At 41.5% G+C, this 19,176-nt stretch overlaps 1 protein-coding gene across 1 annotated transcript in view; it reads right to left on the reverse strand.

The window, feature by feature from the left end:
- Positions 1–450: 450 nt before the first annotated feature.
- Positions 451–19,176, reverse strand: part of LOC306982273 (arf-GAP with coiled-coil, ANK repeat and PH domain-containing protein 3-like) — a 92,655-nt gene continuing 73,929 nt past the window's right edge. Inside the window, exons 15-24 of the mRNA XM_079582151.1 lie at positions 17,432–17,652; positions 14,380–14,449; positions 13,992–14,086; positions 12,115–12,347; positions 10,238–10,330; positions 9,883–9,984; positions 8,708–8,925; positions 6,668–6,777; positions 4,689–4,799; positions 451–780 (exon numbers count right to left, since the gene is read on the reverse strand). Of these exons, the coding sequence (XP_079438277.1) occupies positions 633–780; positions 4,689–4,799; positions 6,668–6,777; positions 8,708–8,925; positions 9,883–9,984; positions 10,238–10,330; positions 12,115–12,347; positions 13,992–14,086; positions 14,380–14,449; positions 17,432–17,652 (1,401 nt within the window). The 3' untranslated portion in view covers positions 451–632. The remainder of the gene's footprint in view (positions 781–4,688; positions 4,800–6,667; positions 6,778–8,707; positions 8,926–9,882; positions 9,985–10,237; positions 10,331–12,114; positions 12,348–13,991; positions 14,087–14,379; positions 14,450–17,431; positions 17,653–19,176) is intronic.

Consider the following 19,176-nt stretch of genomic DNA (forward strand, 5'->3'; position numbering starts at 1 on the left):
TAAATCGGGCCCATATGGATATTTTCTCACAGCAGATTGTTCAGCAGAAGTGAAAAAACGGCAGTTGTAGCTCGCGCTAGCTAGCCGTTAGCATTAGTACGGTGCTAATATGAAGCATTCTGTTAGCATTCTCCGTTATTTATGTGTTTATGGGCTGTTGAACCACTTTGCTCCTCTCCGTGGCTTTGTATCTTTATTTAGTAGAAAACTATATTCATAATTCAGCATTTGTTAAAGTAGTTTTTGAATACTTAGAGAAAGTTCAGATTTTTCTCCAAATTGTTTTCCCCCTTAACTGTTTTCAAACATGACCATATATGGGTGATTCCAGAGATGCCGTCTGTATCTATGCAGATGTGAACACTAGTCGTCTGTTCCAAAGGCAAGCGGCTATCCATATAAGCTAAACCTTTTATTGATCAACACATTGTTCTTGTGATTGGGACAAAGCGTAAAATTGCCTGGAACCTTTCCTTCTTATGTTTCCTCTACATTTCTAACCCTCTTCTCCTGCTTCGCATTACAGGTAGTTCCTATGTATTGGCATCTCCAGCAGTGACAGTACACAGTGGCCGTGACAGCATTAGCAGTAGTAGTAGTAATAGTAGTAGCGGCGGCAGTAGTAGTGAGTACTAGCTCTCGTCTATGGTGAGGCAGATGAACTCCTGTATGCACTTCTTGTATTGCTGTTCTGTGGGGCTGCTGCTCGGGTATTGACCTGGTTGCCCCAGAGGAACCTCGGCTTCTCGCATCTCCTCGTTCATACGCGCCAGACGGAGCCTGCGGGCGGACAGAGGAGGAGCACAGTTAGCCAAACGCCACACGCAACATGACCAAACGCTGGGCTAAAACATCACAGCGACACAAAGAGTGAAGGTAGAGCCGTCGTACAACCCAAGACCAGATGCAACTTTATTTATATTTATTATATTAGAAAGACGGAGGGATGGCAGGGAACAAGTCTAGGGACCTTTCCATCCAGCTTTTACTTTCAAGTCTTTGGAAGTAAAAGTCCTGTATGACTGAGCACGCGAGCAAATAGCTAACATACTGCTGTCTGAACTTGCCCCTCAGCTGCTACGGTCCCCTTTCAAAATCGTCCTGTTCTCAGCTGCTTTCTCGTCATCAGAGACAGAAGCACAAAGGTGTCATCATTTACGACTGTTTTCACTCAGGGAGAAAACTCGACTATTTGAAAATGGTTTGACCGGTTTCGCTGCGTCCAGCTTTAAAATGTTAAGTGCTAAAAATGTGACGAGGAATGATGTAAACAAGCTAAAAAAACAGTGGCTTTCGGTTGGAATGTGTTTTATTTATGTGCAGAAGTCACGTCCATGCAGCTCACACGGGTTTGACTTTGTTCTAAATACTTGGAAAATGCAATGCCCTCAGCATCAGGGCAAAATATGAGAGAACAGTGCTGTAAACAACACTTTGACATATTTATAACGTTTTAGCAGGGCCGAGCCTGGACAACTTGGCGCCCTAGGAAAGATTGAACTTTTGTAAAAGGTTTTTTCAATATAAAATTGGGAAAATAACCCATTAATATGAATTCATTAATTTCTATCTAAATTTTCTTGACCCAAATATCATTCTATATTTTCTTTCCACTTCCTTTTGGACAGAATTTAGATATGAAAAAAGCTAATTTTATTTTATTTTGATTATCATTGTTTTATTTTTTATCTTTATACTCTGCCCCGAGTATAAAACTGTGCAATTCCTCAAAATTCAAGAACACAGAATCCTTTGCCCTGGCATGTGTGTAGATTAGTCCAAAACTCAGAGGAACGCAGCTCAAAGAAAACTTTATTATGAATTAGTGTTCTGTATAAAAATGTAGAAAAAGTGAATAACGCAACAAATAAAAGAAGCTAATATGTTCTAAAAGCTGAAAAAAACAAGAGGGTCTAAATTTAAAGGGGCTAGATGCAAGTTTGCCATTTTATACTCACTACTGCCATCTCAGGTCATTCGTGTTACTGCACCTTCTATATAAAAGGGATATTTCAGGATTTTTGACATAGGGCCTCATTTCCTAGTTATCCAGAGTGTTGTTGATTCCTGGAGATATTTTTTTTTGTAATTCAAGCAGTTCTTATATTTGAAGAGTTTCGTGGCGCTAGGCTAGTGCAAGGCTAGCGCATTTCTACAATATCAGCTAGCCTGCATTAAAAACAGTCTGACCCGCTCCACAGAGCACCTGAGGCAAATCACTTATAACACCAGACTAACCATATAAATGTCTGTGTCCATAGAATAATTATAATCGCATTTTGAGGGACTATTTTCTAGCAGATCACTCCGCCGCTGCGTAGCTTATACAACCACGAAGCTGATGCTGCTCAAATATAAGTGATTTTTAATGCAAAATGGTTACAATGACTCAGACACAGACATTTACACTGTGTTCCAAATTATTATGCAAATGACATTTTTCTAAGATTTTCTAAATTGTCAACTCAAATGAGAGTCAGCATAATTTTTAAGTCTTTAACTGGTAGAGGATCATTTAAATGTGGTGGAAAAAAATTCCTAGTGATAACAGTATTTTTTTCCAAAATAAATATAGTGAAAACCTCAAAATCCACTGTTCCAAGTTATTATGCAACTCATCGTTTCAATACATTTTAAAGCTTGTAATTAACTGAAAATGGTCATTTGTTGAATTTGTAGCATTAGGAGGTCATATTTACTGAAATCAAAAGCTATTTCAATCAAAAAAATATTAACAGGTCAAGTTATATTTTACCATAGGAGCCCTTGTGTGGTAGCAGCTTCAAAATTCTTAAATCCATTAAACTTGTGAGTTTTTGGACAGTTTCTGCTCGGATTTCTTTGCAGGATGTCAGAATAGCCTCCCAGAGCTGCTGTTTGGATGAAAACTGCCTCCCACCCTCATAGAAGTGTTTTTTGTTGAGGCTCCAAAGGTTCTCAATATGGTTGAGGTCAGGGGAGGAGGGGGTCCACATCATGAGTTTCTCTCCTTTTATGTCCATAGCAGCCAGTGATGCAGAGGGATTCTTTACAGCAGCACATGGTGCGTTGTCATGCATGAAGAGGATTTTGTTTGGGAAAGCACGGCTCTTCATTTTGTAGCATAGAAGACAGTGGTCAGTCAGAAACTCCACATATTTTTCAAAGGTCATTTTCACACCTTCAGGGAGCCTAAAAGGGCCTAATGGGGCCGACCGACTCTCTCACCATGATTCTGGCCCAAAACATGACTCCGCCCCCTCTTTACTGACGTCACAGCCTTGTTGGGACATTGTGGCCATTCACCAACTATCCACTACTCCATTGAGTTGACCATCCAGGGTTACACGGCCTCATCAGTGAACAAGACTGTTTGAAAATGAGTCCTCATGTATTTCTGAGCCACTGCAGCCGTTTCTGTTCATCAGCATTCAATTAACCGTTTAGGGGAGGCCCGGATAGAAGGTTTATGCACAACTGCAGCCTCTGGAGGGTCCTACACCTTGATGTTCGGGCGACTCCAGAGGCACCAGCAGCTTCAAATACCTGTATGCTGCTTTGTAGCATCTGTTCTCATAATCTGATGTGTTTGTCTGGCAGAAACCGTCCATATTGTGCCTTTATCGGCACAAAACGGAGTGTGCTCTGAATCATCCACAAATCTCTTATCTGTATGATGATTAAGCTTAATCTTTCATGAAATATCGAAGGTTTTCATACCTAGACCAAGACATTCAACTATTTCACACTTTTAATCAGCAGAAAGTCCATTTTTCTTTACCATATTGCTTGAAAATGATGATCTGCTTAATAAAGTGGAACGCCATTTTTCAGTAGTTTTTCCCTTAACTGGGATTAACCCGAAAACTAATCATCCCAGGTCTCTGAGATTAATGTCAGTGATTCATAGAGCCCCGAGACACGATACCATCCATGAGTTTCATTATTATTGCTTTTTTTTTTTACCTTTTTGACACAAAAATCCAATTTGCATAATAATTTGGAACGCAGTGTACATGGTTAGTCTGGTGTTATAAGTGATTTGCCTCAGGTGCTCTGTGGAGCGGGTCAGACTGTTTTTAATGCAGGCTAGCTGATACCATAGACATGCACTAGCTTTGCATTAGCCTAGCGCCACGAAACTCTTCAAACATAAGAACTGCTTGAAAAAAAAGATTAAAAAAAAGATCTCCAGAAATCAGCAACACTCTGGATAACTAGGAAATGAGGCCCTATGTCAAAAATCCTGAAATATCCCTTTAAGCTCGTGCATGACTCATTAACTGTCACCTTTTTGAGTGACAGTTAATGATTTCGGAGGCAGTTGTGGTGAACAGGTCTGGGCTCATGCTACACATTAGGACATGGCTGGAACATGTAGGGGGAGGAAAGTACATTATTTTAACATTTTTAAACTCTGTATAGTCCCTTTAATTAATCTCAATAAGATGAATTAAGTAAACTCCACTATCCTTAAGGTCGGATTAGTTTAAGCTAGCGTTGCCCTGTGGAGGTGACGTCATTTCCTGTGGGGGTGTGGAGCTGCACTGATCACCCGACCCTTCTCGAAAAAGCACAGACTAGCACGAAAGTTGTAGTTCAGCAAATACATAAATACACTAAGTATTCGACTCATCACAGGAGACAGTTCTAGGACCCACCACTAACGTACTTTATACTAACTAAAATGGAAGAGGTCATGTTCTTACAGAGTGACGATGTCGGCGTTGGCGGCCTGCACGGCGATGCTCAGGGGGTCGTGGCCCCGCTCGTCCACCTCCGTTTGAGACGCGCCGCGCTTCAGGAACAGACACACCTGGCTGGAAAACACACACAGTGCACACATTTGAGACACCTCCAGGAGCAAGGACTGAAATATGAACATGCAAACACACAAAGATCATACGCATTGTTTGAAGAGCAATGCGTATGATAAAACATTTCCAAGCACTGCCAGGTCTACGGAAACAGCGAAACTTTACGATCTGCTAATTGTGAACGTTCGATGGAGATTAAAAAAATGCCGCGGCCCAAATGTCAACAATTTAGATTTCCCTCCAGACTTGACATTTTAACGTGTGATAGACAGCTGCGCCTATCAAAAATATGGGAATTCACTAAGTGGTGCAAACTTTTGGAACGAGTCCAAAAGTACAGCAGTGGCTTCAGGCACCGCGCCCTTTCTGTACATTGAGCTGTGTCAAATATCATTGGCTAAAATAAATCTGTGCGGCGCCAGAACATTTCGGTCATGCGTGAGTCGGGTCTGAATAACACGTGGCCAAAACATCATTATTGTCAGCTCAAAAAAAAAAAACTCCAGTACGTCTGATCCACATGACAAGAGATGGTTCAGATTTACACTTTCTTTGCTAAAAGAGCAATGACTCATAATTTTACTATTTAAGTTCCAACTTATCCTTCCTGTGGTGCTGATGTACAACTTCTTAGGAGTTTTTCTGATAGATTATCCTAAATATATTCTTTGGTAAAATATCACTATATTATCACTACAATATACACATTTATCGAATATCACTATAATATACACAATTATCGAATGTCACCATTTCTTCTTCATATTGTGCAGTCCCAGTGAGGGCAGGTACCTGTGTTAGCAAGTCATTCATTTATTTACTTCTGAGAAAGGTATGCACTATAGAGCAGGGGTGCCCAAACTTTTTGTCTCCGAGGGCCAAAATGAAAAAGTGCCTGTGAGTCGAAAAACACATAACTGCAAATTACAAAGTTACTTTATTTTATTTAGTTTTAATTTTTTCAATCGCCTACATTTTTCATTGGATTCTATCAATGCAAATAACATGCTATATTAAAACTAAATTCCTACAATTGTTGGTTTTGTTCTACTAAAACTAGGCTTTTGCCATAGTTATCTAGGCAAAAGCCTAGTTTTAGTAGAACAAAACCAACAATTGTAGGAATTTAGTGCCTAAAAAACCAACACCTGTATCTACAGCACCTCAGTAACTTTACCTCATTCGTTAACTTTTAAAGAAAATGCCACATTAGAGTATTTCGAAAGTGTCAGTTCAGCATCAAATCTTTTATAGGTCAATTTTTAACATGTACTGTTGTATACGTCAACAACCTTTGCAATAAAAGTTGGAAAACTGTGAAACAGACAGACACCACAACAGTGTTTCCTTAACTTTGAGAAAGGAGTGAAACAGCGCCCCCAATTTGACACTGCTGGTCAAAAAGTGTACTGCATCCATATTTGCCATTGAGAATGAATGGGAGAGAGTTAGTATTAACCACACGCGCAAAAGTAGGTCACTCTCTGGCGGGCCAACAGAATTGTTTCAGCGGGCCAAATTTGGCCCGCGGGCCCCACTTTGGGCACCCCTGCTATAGAGGAACAAGTTTTCCCTTTGATGAAATGTACTTTCTATAGATTTATACTGTCTGTAAATATTATGAACTGTATTGCTTTATGCCTGTTGCACAGTGTTTTGTTGTATGTCTCGGGGGCTGCAGATGGATGATGAACGCTCCTGTCAAATAAATAAATAAACTAAACTAAGAGAATATTGACATCTGCAAATGGAATTCATTTGGTGATGACAACATGTTTAGTAACATTACGCGTCTTTCGGCTCTGTGCCTATAGATTACTACATCAGTGGATTTGTTTCATGAGTATTATTGTATTAGGTCCACTCTGTACCCAGTGTGTCCCAGGTTGGTGGCGTGGTGCAGGGGGCCTCTCCCTCTCATGTCCCTCTGGTTTACATCGGCTCCGTTCTGCAGCAGGAACTCACAGGCGATCAGCGAGCCCTGGAGAAAGAACACAAGCATTCCATGAAAACAGTGCAATGCAGCAAAAGGAAATGCAGACTGGAGAAACAGCTGAAGACAACTTAGTGTGAATGAAGTGAAAAACCACTGGAGGAAACAAGGGAACAACTTTATGTCATCGATAACATGTCAAAAAGTGTCCCTGTTAAATGTTGACATGATTTGTTTCGCTCCGTATCACTTTGTGGTAAAGGCATAAATTAGACAGAACACTCGCTTTGTCTAAGTTTTGCAGCACAAGGTACATAAAAATAGATACATAAAAACAGACAGGAAAAATAAAAATGCATTCATTCACCAGTTCAACAAGATGCCCAAGTGCAAAACCTTACAAAAACAGAGTCCTTGGCAACAGAACAAGAGAATACAACAACTTTTTTCCCTCACACTGAATTTGGTGCCTGTAAACTCCTTTTATACTCAGCGTTTAGAGTGGAGATGGCTACAGGTATGAAGGAATATTTGTGTCTGTTTTTCCCCACCAATGGAGCCCTAAGCCTCAAACCAGAAGGCAAGTAACAGAATTCACCATGAAGAGGATGAGCATCATTAGCCAGAACACTCAGAGCCTTCCGCGTCACCTGTCCAGAACACAGGTCCGAAAGTGGAGTCTGAGGAGCTCCCAGAATCTTAGCACTCAAATTTACAATTTTGCTGAGTGAGTTTTTTGCTTTGATGTTAAGGTTACCAAACCAACACATCATAGAAAACGTTAGCACTGACTCGACACAAGATTTATAAAACAGTCTCATTATGGTCCCGTCCACATGAAAGGAAGCCAGTTTCCGGAGGCAAAACAGGTGCTGCTGCCCTTTCTTACACAGCTTCTCTGTGTTTTCATTAAAGTTAAAGTCCAACAGGTAAGTTTGCTTTCATATAAGTGTGCTAAGAACTTCTGGGCTATAAAATGAAACTAGTTTATTGTTTAAACCATGCCAGCCCAGTGAGACTGGAGCAAAACCTGAAGCGGCTCCTCCTGGGACTGTCCCAGAGTTAGAGCCTCTCTGTCAAACTGAATGTGCCATATAGCTGCTCCGTGGTGAATAATTATTGGCCGTGTGTTTAGCCTGAGTCAGTCACCTGTCAGTCGCCTTGTGGAGGGCCGACAGTTTGGCAGATAGAGATGGAGAGCTGTTCTTCACAAAGCCAAGGAGGATGGCCTGTAGCGATGCGACCTGTCAGCCTGTGAGTGGTGACTGATTACCTTGTTGCACTTGTCTTTGTTGATTATTTTGCACAAATTCTTTGCACGCTTTGTTGTTAAAAGTGCACAAGTGGACATACAGGATCATGCAGAGTCGGCTTAAACTAATAAAATAAACTATGTTCTAATAATGTTCCCTCCCTAATGTTAACAATATGGCGTTGCGAGCTGTCATCAAAGAGACTAATATTAATCTTCCAAATGACCATATATGGTCATTATTATGGTCATTTGGAAGATTAATATTAGATTAATATTAATAATATTAATATTAGAAGATTAATAAAAATGACCATATGGTCATGTTTGAAAACTGTTAAGGGGGAAACAATTTGGAGAAAAATGTAAACTTTCTCTAATTATTCAAACACTACTTTAACAAATGCTGAATTATAAATATAGGTTTCTACTAATGAAAGATACAAGAGAGGAGCAAAGTGGTTCAACAGCCCATAAACACATACAACTGCCGTTTTTTCACGTCTACTGAACAATCTGCTGTGAGAAAATATGCATATGGGCTCGATTTACACCTGACTTTATTTATGTGTCATAAATAAGTTCATATTCCACCAGAAAATGGCTTAAAAGAGTGAAAAATAGTGTTTCTCTAAAGATTCTATTTTCCCCCTCAGCGAAGCCACGCCCCCTTCTATGACGCATAGATACAGACGGCATCTCTGGAATGGCCTCCGTCCCACTCACCCCGATGACGGCCTGTATGAGCGCCGTCTTGCCCTCGTCCTCCTCGTTGGCCGCGTGGACGTCCGCTCCGTGGGCCAGCGACTCTGCCATCAGCGGCAGGTTGTGGAGCCGGGCCGCCCGCAGCAGCAGCGCCCCGGGGTGCAGCTCCCGCGGGTCCTCCGTGTCTGAGGGCTCCTGCTCGATCTCCACCTCCCCGCTGGACGACTCCTCGGACTCCTCTGCAAAAGCAAACGGCATGTAGACACATATTATGTACACATATTATATACACTCACACATTATTAGAATTCAAGGCGAGACACGGCAGGTGAATAGGGAAAATAAGGCTTTTAGGGCATTTAGGGCCCCATCTTGGGTTTCTAAATGCAGACTGTAGCGTAGACTTTGCTGCTGGCCCCCCGCACTGTGAGATCTTCCAGCTCCAGATCTGGTGCATATAGTGGGCTGAATGTGGGCTCGACCTCGTTTTGTAAGCAGCTCCCTCTCACTATTGGCGCAGTCGCATAGTGCAACAGCTGCTCACATGCAAGATGACCTTGTTTGGATCAACACTGTCTTTGCGCCAAGTGGAAGATCAGGACCATTATGTGTAAAACTGTACAAAACTGCTCATACCTGTATATTTGGCAACAAAATCTAAACAATGGATAGAGTCAAGTATAAATTCATTGTTTTATTTTGTTGATATATTAGTCTGCTCAGAGGGATTGTGGATCTTGTTTAGTTCTTGAATAAACTAAAAAACTGTAAAGATCAAAATTTGTCAGCGTTTTGTTGTCGTTTTTTTGTGTTCAAAACTTAAAGGCACACTGCGTAACATTTGGGACCATACTGTGACTAGCAACACAAACATTGCTCGACACAGAAAACACTATTACTGCAGTGTAATCAAAGAATGGATTTGAATGAAAACCTAACCTGTTAAAATCTCAAATTCTGCTGATTTTAGTCACATCTCCATGGAGACGAGCACCCACTCCTGTTAAAGCTACAGTCTTAGGGGAGACTGCAATAAATGACTCAAAACATTGCCAAGTCCAAGAGTGTTAAGATTGGAGTCTACGGAGATGTTGCCAAAACATGTCTGGTAGATTGTGGTCATGTTGTTGTGATTTCCTGATAATTGGTGTTTTCCCGAGCCGTGTAATTGCTACCGATGTACTGAAGACACCAACCTTCTTCTGTGACGCTGTCCACCACAGCCCCGAACGCTAAGACATCGGTGCTGCCGTCAGTGCTGCCGCCCAGCCCACTGTCACTGCTCAGACCGGCCGGACCTGACGAGACAGTGAGGTTTAAAAACATAGCTCATAAAAAACAGAAAACGCCAGCAGCATTTAGCCTCCATAACCTCACACACTGATATTAGCAAGACAAATTCAATGCTTTTCAACGCCTTTTAAAGGAATAGGCCACCGTTTTTGTTGTTAAAACGGTGGCCTGTTCCTTTAAGCGAGCAATTATTTGAATATTCTAGTGCGTCTCCAGCCACACACAACCAAATGGAGGGAAAAAAGAGGGTGTTCTTACTGCGAGGGCCAGATCCGGTGTCGAAATATGAAAAGAGTGAATCCAGCTCGTCCGGACAGAACAGAGAGTCACGGCGGAACTTCGCTGCAGCGGCTGAAACACAAGAGGTGTAAGAACTCGTAAAATGCTTTAAACTTAAAGGGATAATTCAGGATTTTTGACATAGGGCCTCATTTCCCAGTTATCCAGAGTGTTGCTGATTTCTGGAGATATTTCTTTTTTGTAATTCATGCAGCTCTTATATTTGAAGAGTTTCGTGGCGCTAGGCTAATGCAAGGCTAGTGCATTTCTATGGTATCAGCTAGCCTGCATTAAAAACAGTCTGACCCGCTCCACATGCCAGGCTAACCATATAAATGTCTGTGTTGATAGAGTAATTTTAACCATTTTGCATTTAAAATACCTTATTTTTGAGCAGCATCAGCTTCGTGGTTGTATAAGCTACGCAGCGGCGGAGTGATCTGCTAGAAAATAGTCCCTCAAAATGCGATTATTCATGTGATGCAAGGTCAGTTATATTCCAAAAATTATCGACACAGACATTTATATGGTTAGTCTGGTGTTATGAGTGATTTGCCTCAGGTGCTCTGTGGAGCGGGTCAGACTGTTTTTAAGGCAGGCTAGCTGATACCATAGAAATGTGCTAGCCTAGCACAAGCCTAGCGCCACGTAACTCTTCAAATATAAGAACTGCATGAATTAAAAAAAAATATATCTCCAGAAATCAGCTACACTCTGGATAACTAGGAAATGAGGCCCTATGTCAAAAATCCTGAAACATCCCTTTAAACCTGCCCTGAAGTTTAGCAACACAAACTCACATTTCGAAACAATAAACTTACTACAAACTTTGAAATATCATATGATATATAATAATTAAGTGTTTGACAGGTGAAAATCCATGAACAAATGTAGCTTAAGTCTAGGCCACTGAAATAGCATTTGACAAACTGCAAAAAGTTTATTTTCTTGCCAAATTAGACATAAGGTCAGTCACAATTATCCAAGAGTCATGAAATAACTCACATTATCAAGGAAATAAGTGGTGTTTTCCATTTGAGGACGTTGCACTGGGTTAGAAGGGCCAGTCAAGATGGCTGCCGGAGTTGGCATTCGTTCCAAAGTATTACTATGACCATGTCCTATCTAGGTTCTATTAAATATCTCTGGGGCTCCATAGTGCATCTGCTGCTGTGGTTCTTATTCATCCTCGCTATTGTGCATGTTTTTAGTGGCAGGGGAAACCAGAACACCCGAAGGTAACCTATAGATACAGACGGCATCTCTGGAATCGCCCATATATGGTCATCTTTGAAAACAGTTAAGGGGGAAAACAATTTTGAAAAAATATAAACTTTTTCTAATTATTCAAAAACTACTTTAACAAATGCTGAAATATGAATATAGTTTCTACTAAATAAAGATACAAAGACATGGGGAGGAGCAAAGTGGTTCAACAGCCCATAAATACATAAAAAAAACAGAGAATGCTAACATGATGCTACATGCTAGCATCGGGCTAATGCTAACGGTTAGCTAGCGCTAGCTACAATTGCCGTTTTTTCACTTCTACAGAACAATCTGCTGTGAGAAAATATCCATATGGACCAGATTTACACTTGACTTTATTTGTATGTGATAAATAAGTTCATATTCCACCAGAAAATGGCTAAAAAGAGTGAAAAATTGTGTTTCCCAAAAGATTCTAATTTCCCCCTCGGTGAGGCCACGCCCCCTTCTATGACGAGATGCCGTCTGTATCTATGCAGTCACAGAGAGAGCCTGCAAATTCCTCACAGAAAGGCCCCGCCCCCCGGCCAGGTACACGAACCCGGGACACCTGTTGGATCTTGTCGGACACGAGTCGGGATCATTACCTGCGGACAGATTAGCCGGTATCGTGTTAGCCGGCGACGCGCTGCCCGGCTCGTAGCGCTGGTATTTTCTCCGCGTTTTGTTGATCCGCCGGATGGAGCCGCTGTTCCTGTGGCACTTCTTCACTGTCCACGGCCGGTGCTTCCTCTCCGCCTCCGCCAGCGCGGCGCCCCCTAGCTTCTTCAGGAAGCGCTTCTCCACGTACTTCAGCTTGATCCAAGTCTCCTTCTCCTGCCTGGGAGACGGAAGGAGCAGCGGAAAAACTCAATTTGGGGAAAGAAAAAGGTGTCGGAGATGTTTAGACTGAGGCATTTTAAAGTTATTACATTATTTCAAGTTTGATCATTTGTTAGGTTTCCTGATGGATCGAGCTGAATGACAGTTAACCAGTCAGCTAACCTCTTAACCCCCACCTGAACAGAGCACATTTTCTGGATTTTGGCATTACGAAAATAATAATAATACTAATCATAATAATAATAGTAATGGATTGGTTTTATGTAGCGCTTTTCTGGACACTCAAAGGCGCTTTACATTGCATTATTCATTCACTCCATACTCGGTGGTGGTAAGCTATTATTGTAGCCACAGCTGCTCTGGGACAGACTGACGGAAAGCGAGGCAACCAGTCTGTCCCATCAGCCCCTCTCACCACCAACCTCTCACTACATTCGCCCAGGCTTCCCGGTGTTTCCCAAACGGTCTCCCATCCAATTACCGACAAGGCCCTTTCCCGCTTAGCTTCCAATGTCAAAAAAGAGGAAAAAGAGCGACAAAAACGTGCCAGAAAAGCAACAATAACAGGAAAAAAGCCGGAAAAAAATCACGACTCAAGAGTGATGAAAAAGCCATACGTAAAAGCCGCAGAACAGCGACAAAAAAGCGACAAAACACGACAAAAATCGGATAAAAACGCGGCTTGGCTTTCAAATGAGTTGTTACACTGGCCAAGCTCTCCAGTCGAGAAGCCTTTAGATTTGAGTAAAGCCAACCCAGAGAAAATGCAGTTTAAGTGGGGGGTAAGAGGTTAACCAGTCCCATTTAGAGTTCATCTATGGCAGGGGTCGGCAAGTTTGCATTACGAAGGGCCGATTTTCATCATAGCCATAACACAGAGGGCCGAACCTCACTATTGTAGCCTAAAGTTAAGAACCATTTTCTGCAAATGCCAATGTTATACATCAGTGGCTCTAAAGTGGTCCGGCTCCGAGACCCGCCATTACCCTAATGACAAAGTGCGACCCAAATAAAAAACTGTACTTTGTCATATATCGCATAAAATATTTCATTTACCCCACGTTTTTATTGAACAAGCCGTAGATTTGCTTTGAAAACTGAAATTATGATCAAAACAACCCAATAATACAAATTTGAACAGACTCCAGTGTGTTTCCGTGTAGTTTCAGGTGGAAAATATTGAAAAAAAAGTTCCCTATAGGGATCGCGACCCACTTTTGAGTCCCCGACCCACCAGTTGAGAATCACTGTTTTACATTATATATGACCAAGTGGGATGTTCTTCCAAAGACATTTAAAAAATAAACCATAAAAAGACACTATTTCTCAAATTTTCAGTGTACTTTAACAGGTGAATAATCGTATTTCTCAAAATCATGTTGGGGGCCAGAGGTTCTGTGCTGGAGGGCTGGATTTGGCCCTGATCTATGGCATAGTTTTATTAATTTGTCTGTCATCACGGGGCTGTTTAAACAAAAGCAGAGGCAGCGTTATCTAAACACTCATCCATCATTCTTCAGACCACACGCACAATGCAGCAGCACCAGGCTCATTATATTATTGACATGTAACTGTACGCCCTGCCTCTATTCTTTTAGACCCTATTATGCAAATCTACCGCGGACTTGGACGCAGTTCGCACCTGGAGCTGGTTGGTCCGGGTTTCTTGGCACCGACATCTTCACAAGTGGCTTCATAAATCTGGTTTATCACAGTGTTTCCCAGTTCACACATTAACTGGAGAGAGGGAGTTAAAGAGAAAAAAAAGATTAGATAGATAAAGAGACGGGTAATAAGTGGGTAAAAACATGATTAAGATGATTAAGGCTATGTCCACATGAAGACAAAATGGTTCAATTCCAAAAACATATTCTATAAACACTGAGCCAGTAAAGTGAAGCTGTGACATTTGATATGTGACCCTCGAAGAAGTTGCAATGAAATGTTTGAACGACACCCGGCTCAGAGACTAACGCTAAAGCGCCAAACAAAACAATGTAGTTGTGGAGTCAGGATGGAAGTAGATTTACCTTCAGTAGTTCTGGTTCCCATGAGTCGAGCGTCAGGGAGCGGACTTTAGAGCAGTGCACCCCCAGACTCCTGCGAAAAGCAAACAAACACAAGACCTGATCAGGGACTGATTCCAGTTCCATTTACTTGCATACAGTATTTAGGCAAATTATATTTGGACCAATATAGACACGTGGCACAGATTTTTAAACAGGCAATTCTCCCCAAAACATCTATTCCAGTCATGGAACACCATCACATAAATCAAAACACTAATTAAGGGCAGAAAAAATTAAAAAAAAAAAACTAAAATTAAGAATTTCTTATCCATATTAAATTATTTGTGGTCCAATCATAGGTTGACTGGATTTTTTTGGTCCAAAACACTCAAGTAAAATATAATTCAACAAAAATTTCAACAAAATACTCTTTTTGGAAAATTTGGCTCATTATTTTAAATTTTCACGGTCAGAAATTACCTAAAAATACTCCACAAATGGCAATTCCAGTTCTGTTCCCTTAATCCTAATGACTATTCTCTTCAAAATGAGCCATTTCCCAAAGAAATCTATCGATATTTGTGCTGGCAGTGCTCAGTGCATGCCAGAAGCACATGTTAGCCACATGTTAGCCACATTAGCATTTAGGCACAAACTTGTCTAAAATGTCCACAGGGCCATTGATTTCACAGTGGACAGTGGTACATCTGTGTAGAGGTCCATTGTCTCTGTCCAACAATCTGCCATAGTCCATATCCACAGTGAATGAAGACGTGTAAAGGCTCTTTTCTGAGTAAACAAGGCGGCCATTTTGTTTCGGGGGAAGGGTGTGACTGACGCACCTTTGTGCACTGAGATAAATATGGAAAAGAAATTACCCACTTCATTGTGCTTTGATTTAGTCCATTTTTGGGAGGTTTGTTGTTGCTGCTGCACTTATATTATAAGCAAATATTTTTGCTTTTATAACATTTGGCACTTTGGAGAGGTTTGTGCACAATGCTAATGAGATATAGCACCAAAAAATTGAAAAGTTTACAAATCCAACATACTTGGACCTAGACTTCTGAAATTTTACACACATTCTGAGTACCAGTAAGGTTACAACTGAGCTCAATTTGGAGTGTGTGCTGTGAAGTATATTTTCAGGAAAGATATTTCAGTTTTTGTGTAATTTTCAATATATAAAAAAGCTATATTTTTATTAATTTTATAACTAAAGAACCTTTTTACATGTTTTTGTCACAATGTCCTTCTAAATGTACAAAGAAGCTACTTCCTTTCCTGATTCCTATGATGGTTCACATAAGCAATTTGGACAAAGTATGTTGTTTTAACATTAATTTTAATATGGAGAGGTGACTGTTTAATTTAGCCAGGCGAGAGTACATCAGAATAGGTGGTCCTTAACAGGTTTTAACATACAGTTCGATTCAGCTCAATCCAATGCTATGCTAACTGACTGAAGACAAGAGTTGGCAAAGAACTCAAAGAGTCATGCTGCTGTCCTCAGGCACTGTTTGATTTTTTTTGACTTATTAGATTTCACTGTATAACACAAGCCAAAAACAATATAATGGAATCCAAATAATGCGTCACGAGCTTGAACTCGGTGACAGCCATGTTTGCATACGATGGGTGTCATTTTGGCAAATGGGCACTGTTTTCTCTTAGGTTCTCTCAATACTTCAACAGTACTTTTTGAATGACGGATGGCATGGTGCGGTTTGGTGGACACTTCCCTCACATATTTGCATGTCATTGATTTTAGAATAAACCGGTCCAGACTGCAGTGGGAGTGGCGCTGTGGGGCTACAATCAAGCTAATAGGGAAACTACTTCCTGTTTATCGCAAACTTTTGATACATGTCATTTCTACATTTTAACATCTCACCATGCTGTAATGCAGGGGTAGGCAAGTTTGTGTCGTGGAGGGCCGATTTTCATCATTGCCAAATCACCGAGGGCCGAACCATTAAAGGAATAGGCCACCGTTTTTACACACTGAGATATGTTCTTACCTTAGCTTTGACAAGTTCTTTTGGACCTGTCTGATCTTCACCCATGCCTTCAGTCACGTAAACACAGCGCAGACGGCGTTAGCATTTAGCCTCTCCCTCTCTCCTCTATAGCTCCAAAACAGGTCAAGATAGAAGCTACCAAGCTCTTCCACGTTTTCCCTATTTAAATATGGTTACGTGAAGTGTTCCACTACAAAGTATAATTACACAAAATTAAACAATGTGGATTTTCTAAGCGGATAAAAGGGGAACTATATTGTAAGGCGTAATAATACCAGGAGTAGTTCGAAATCCGCGCAGTAATCTTCACTTTACTGTGCGTAAAGGGGGAAAACATGGAAGAGCTTGGTAGCTTCTATCTTGACCTGTTTTGGAGCTATAGAGGAGAGAGGGAGAGGCTAAATGCTAACGCCGTCTGCGCTGTGTTTACGTGACTGAAGGCACGGGGGAAGATCAGACAGGTCCTAAAGAACTCGTCAAAGCTAAGGTAAGAACATATCTCAGTATGTAAAAACGGTGGCCTATTCCTTTAATTAAAAAAACTATGCTGAACATTTAATGTTTTTTGAACAGTCATAAAAGTACAAATGATGTCAAGAATGCCTCGATTAAGGAGAGGTCTCTTTCTCACACCTGCCCCCTGCTGGCCAGCCCTCACACCTGCGCAAGCAAACTGAGCAGTGCGGCCTGATGACATCATCACACAGCGCCGTTTGTTTTTGAGCCATGGCGCAGGAAATGCGACGGGAAAATAATCCCAGCGGCATGAAATAATGTAAGCCCTAAGTGTGAGTAATCCCAGTGACCAGACGCCTGGAACGCAGCGTTATAAAAACATTTCTGCCAGACAAACTCAACTGTAATCAATACCCATCAGCATTAAAGTGATAAAGGACTAAACACTTTTTCTTTTCCTGAGAATTGAAGAATTAGCATGTTGTGTAAGTCGCGACTATTGTGCATCTGCTGGGAATCGTGAGGTGACAGAAAACTCAACTACTCGTGCTTTTGCTGTTGAAACTACTGTGTGCCACCGGCCGACTGTGTTTCACCTGTGTATGCCGGAGCACTCGATGCACAGCAGGATGCCCAGGTTGATGGAGGCCCAGCAGGGGGCGCTCTGTCCGCAGTCGCAGCACACCTCGTTGCCGGGCAGAGTCTGGACCCTCTGAAGGAGCCCCTCGGCCCCCCTGGACTGAGCGCGATCCATCACCCGCGGCTCGGAGGCGGAGTCTATGGAGCTGGTGGAGGGGGAGGCGGTGCGGTCCAGGCGCTGCGCACAGAAGGAGGAGGAGATTATAACACCCCATAAATGCAGTATACAGTCAGCCTTTGCCTCATCAACTCCCTGGTCAAATGTTTTTAGCATCCATGCAGGAAAAGCAGACGTTTTTTTAATGTAAAATTCAGGAACATATTACGGTACAAAAGAGGGTTGTGTTTGGAGCCATTCATACTGTACATGTTTGAGCAATCTATTAATCTTCCACGGCAACTATTTGAAGTGTGGCACCCGCTCATACAGGGGCGGACTGGCCATATGTCCATTCTGGAAAAGCACAGAAGGGCCACTGGCTGTAGGGCCACCGGTCCCGCCTCAACCGAGCTTTACCCAAATCTAAAAGCTAAAAAGAAAAGCATCAAAATAGCAAGACAAAGAGGATGAAAAGTCAACAAAAACATGAGAAAAACAGACAAAAAAAACCTACAAAAACACGAGAAAAAAACAACAAAAATATGACAAAAATGTGGCGACGTGACGAAAAGTTTCCGTCACTCTTGTAGGTCTTAGCTTTCAAATGAGGCGCTACATTGTCGATCTCCAGTCGAGAAGCTTTTAGATTTGGGTAAAGCCCAGTATAAAAAAACATGAATCTAAAAGGAATTCCGTGGAGTATGGTGCGCCACAAGGTTCAATTTTGGGACCATTATTATTTATTATTTATATTAATGATTTTGCTTCTGTTTCTACGACCACCTTTCCAGTTCTTTTTGCTGATGATACCGATCAAAAATATCATAATAAAAAGCCGAACTGGGGAAAATGCACTCGTTAATGTTACGGCGGGTCAGAGTCCAGGGTTGTTTTTCAGTCCCAGTCCGCCCCTGCGCTCATATACAGTATTACCCCTCCATTTCCCCATGAGCTCCTCATCACGTAACCAGGAAGCGCTCTCCAAACCTCCCAACCAGCACGGCTTACCAACCCCTCGAATTCAAGGCAGCAAGAGGCTAAAAGACAAAAGGCTGAAGCATCGCTGCTAATAAAAACCAAAAACACAGAGCTTCACCTTTAGATAATCGCGCCGATGTCCGACAGCAGCTACATTCACGGAGCAGGGGCAAACAGCGCAGTGGTTTTTTAGCTCAATATACACTGCAAAAAGTACCCTACTAAAAACAAGGAAAAAAATCTTAAAATAAGGCATTTTGTCTTGTTTTGAGGAAAAAATTCTGCCAATGAGATCAGCATTTTTTTCTTGCTAAGAATTCTTATTTCGAGAATATTTTTCTCATCATAAAACAAGAAAGAAACACTAAATTTAAGCACATAAATAGCTAGAATTAAGCAAAATGTCCTCAGAAAAAGGAATAATTTAAGGAAAAGATTCTTATTTAGTGAAAAATTGTGGGTATTTCACTTAAATGTTGCTCGATTTAAGCAAAATGTTCTAAATTACACACATTTTTGAGCAAAATGTTCTTAATAAATACTAATATTTAAGGAAAATTTTGCCAGCGCCTGGAGACCCATCGCCGTGATGGTCAGAATCACCTGGCCAGAGGATTCACCTAT

This window comes from Gobius niger (assembly GCF_951799975.1).
Source record: "Gobius niger genome assembly, chromosome: 24".
NCBI classification, from domain to species: Eukaryota; Metazoa; Chordata; class Actinopteri; order Gobiiformes; family Gobiidae; genus Gobius; species Gobius niger.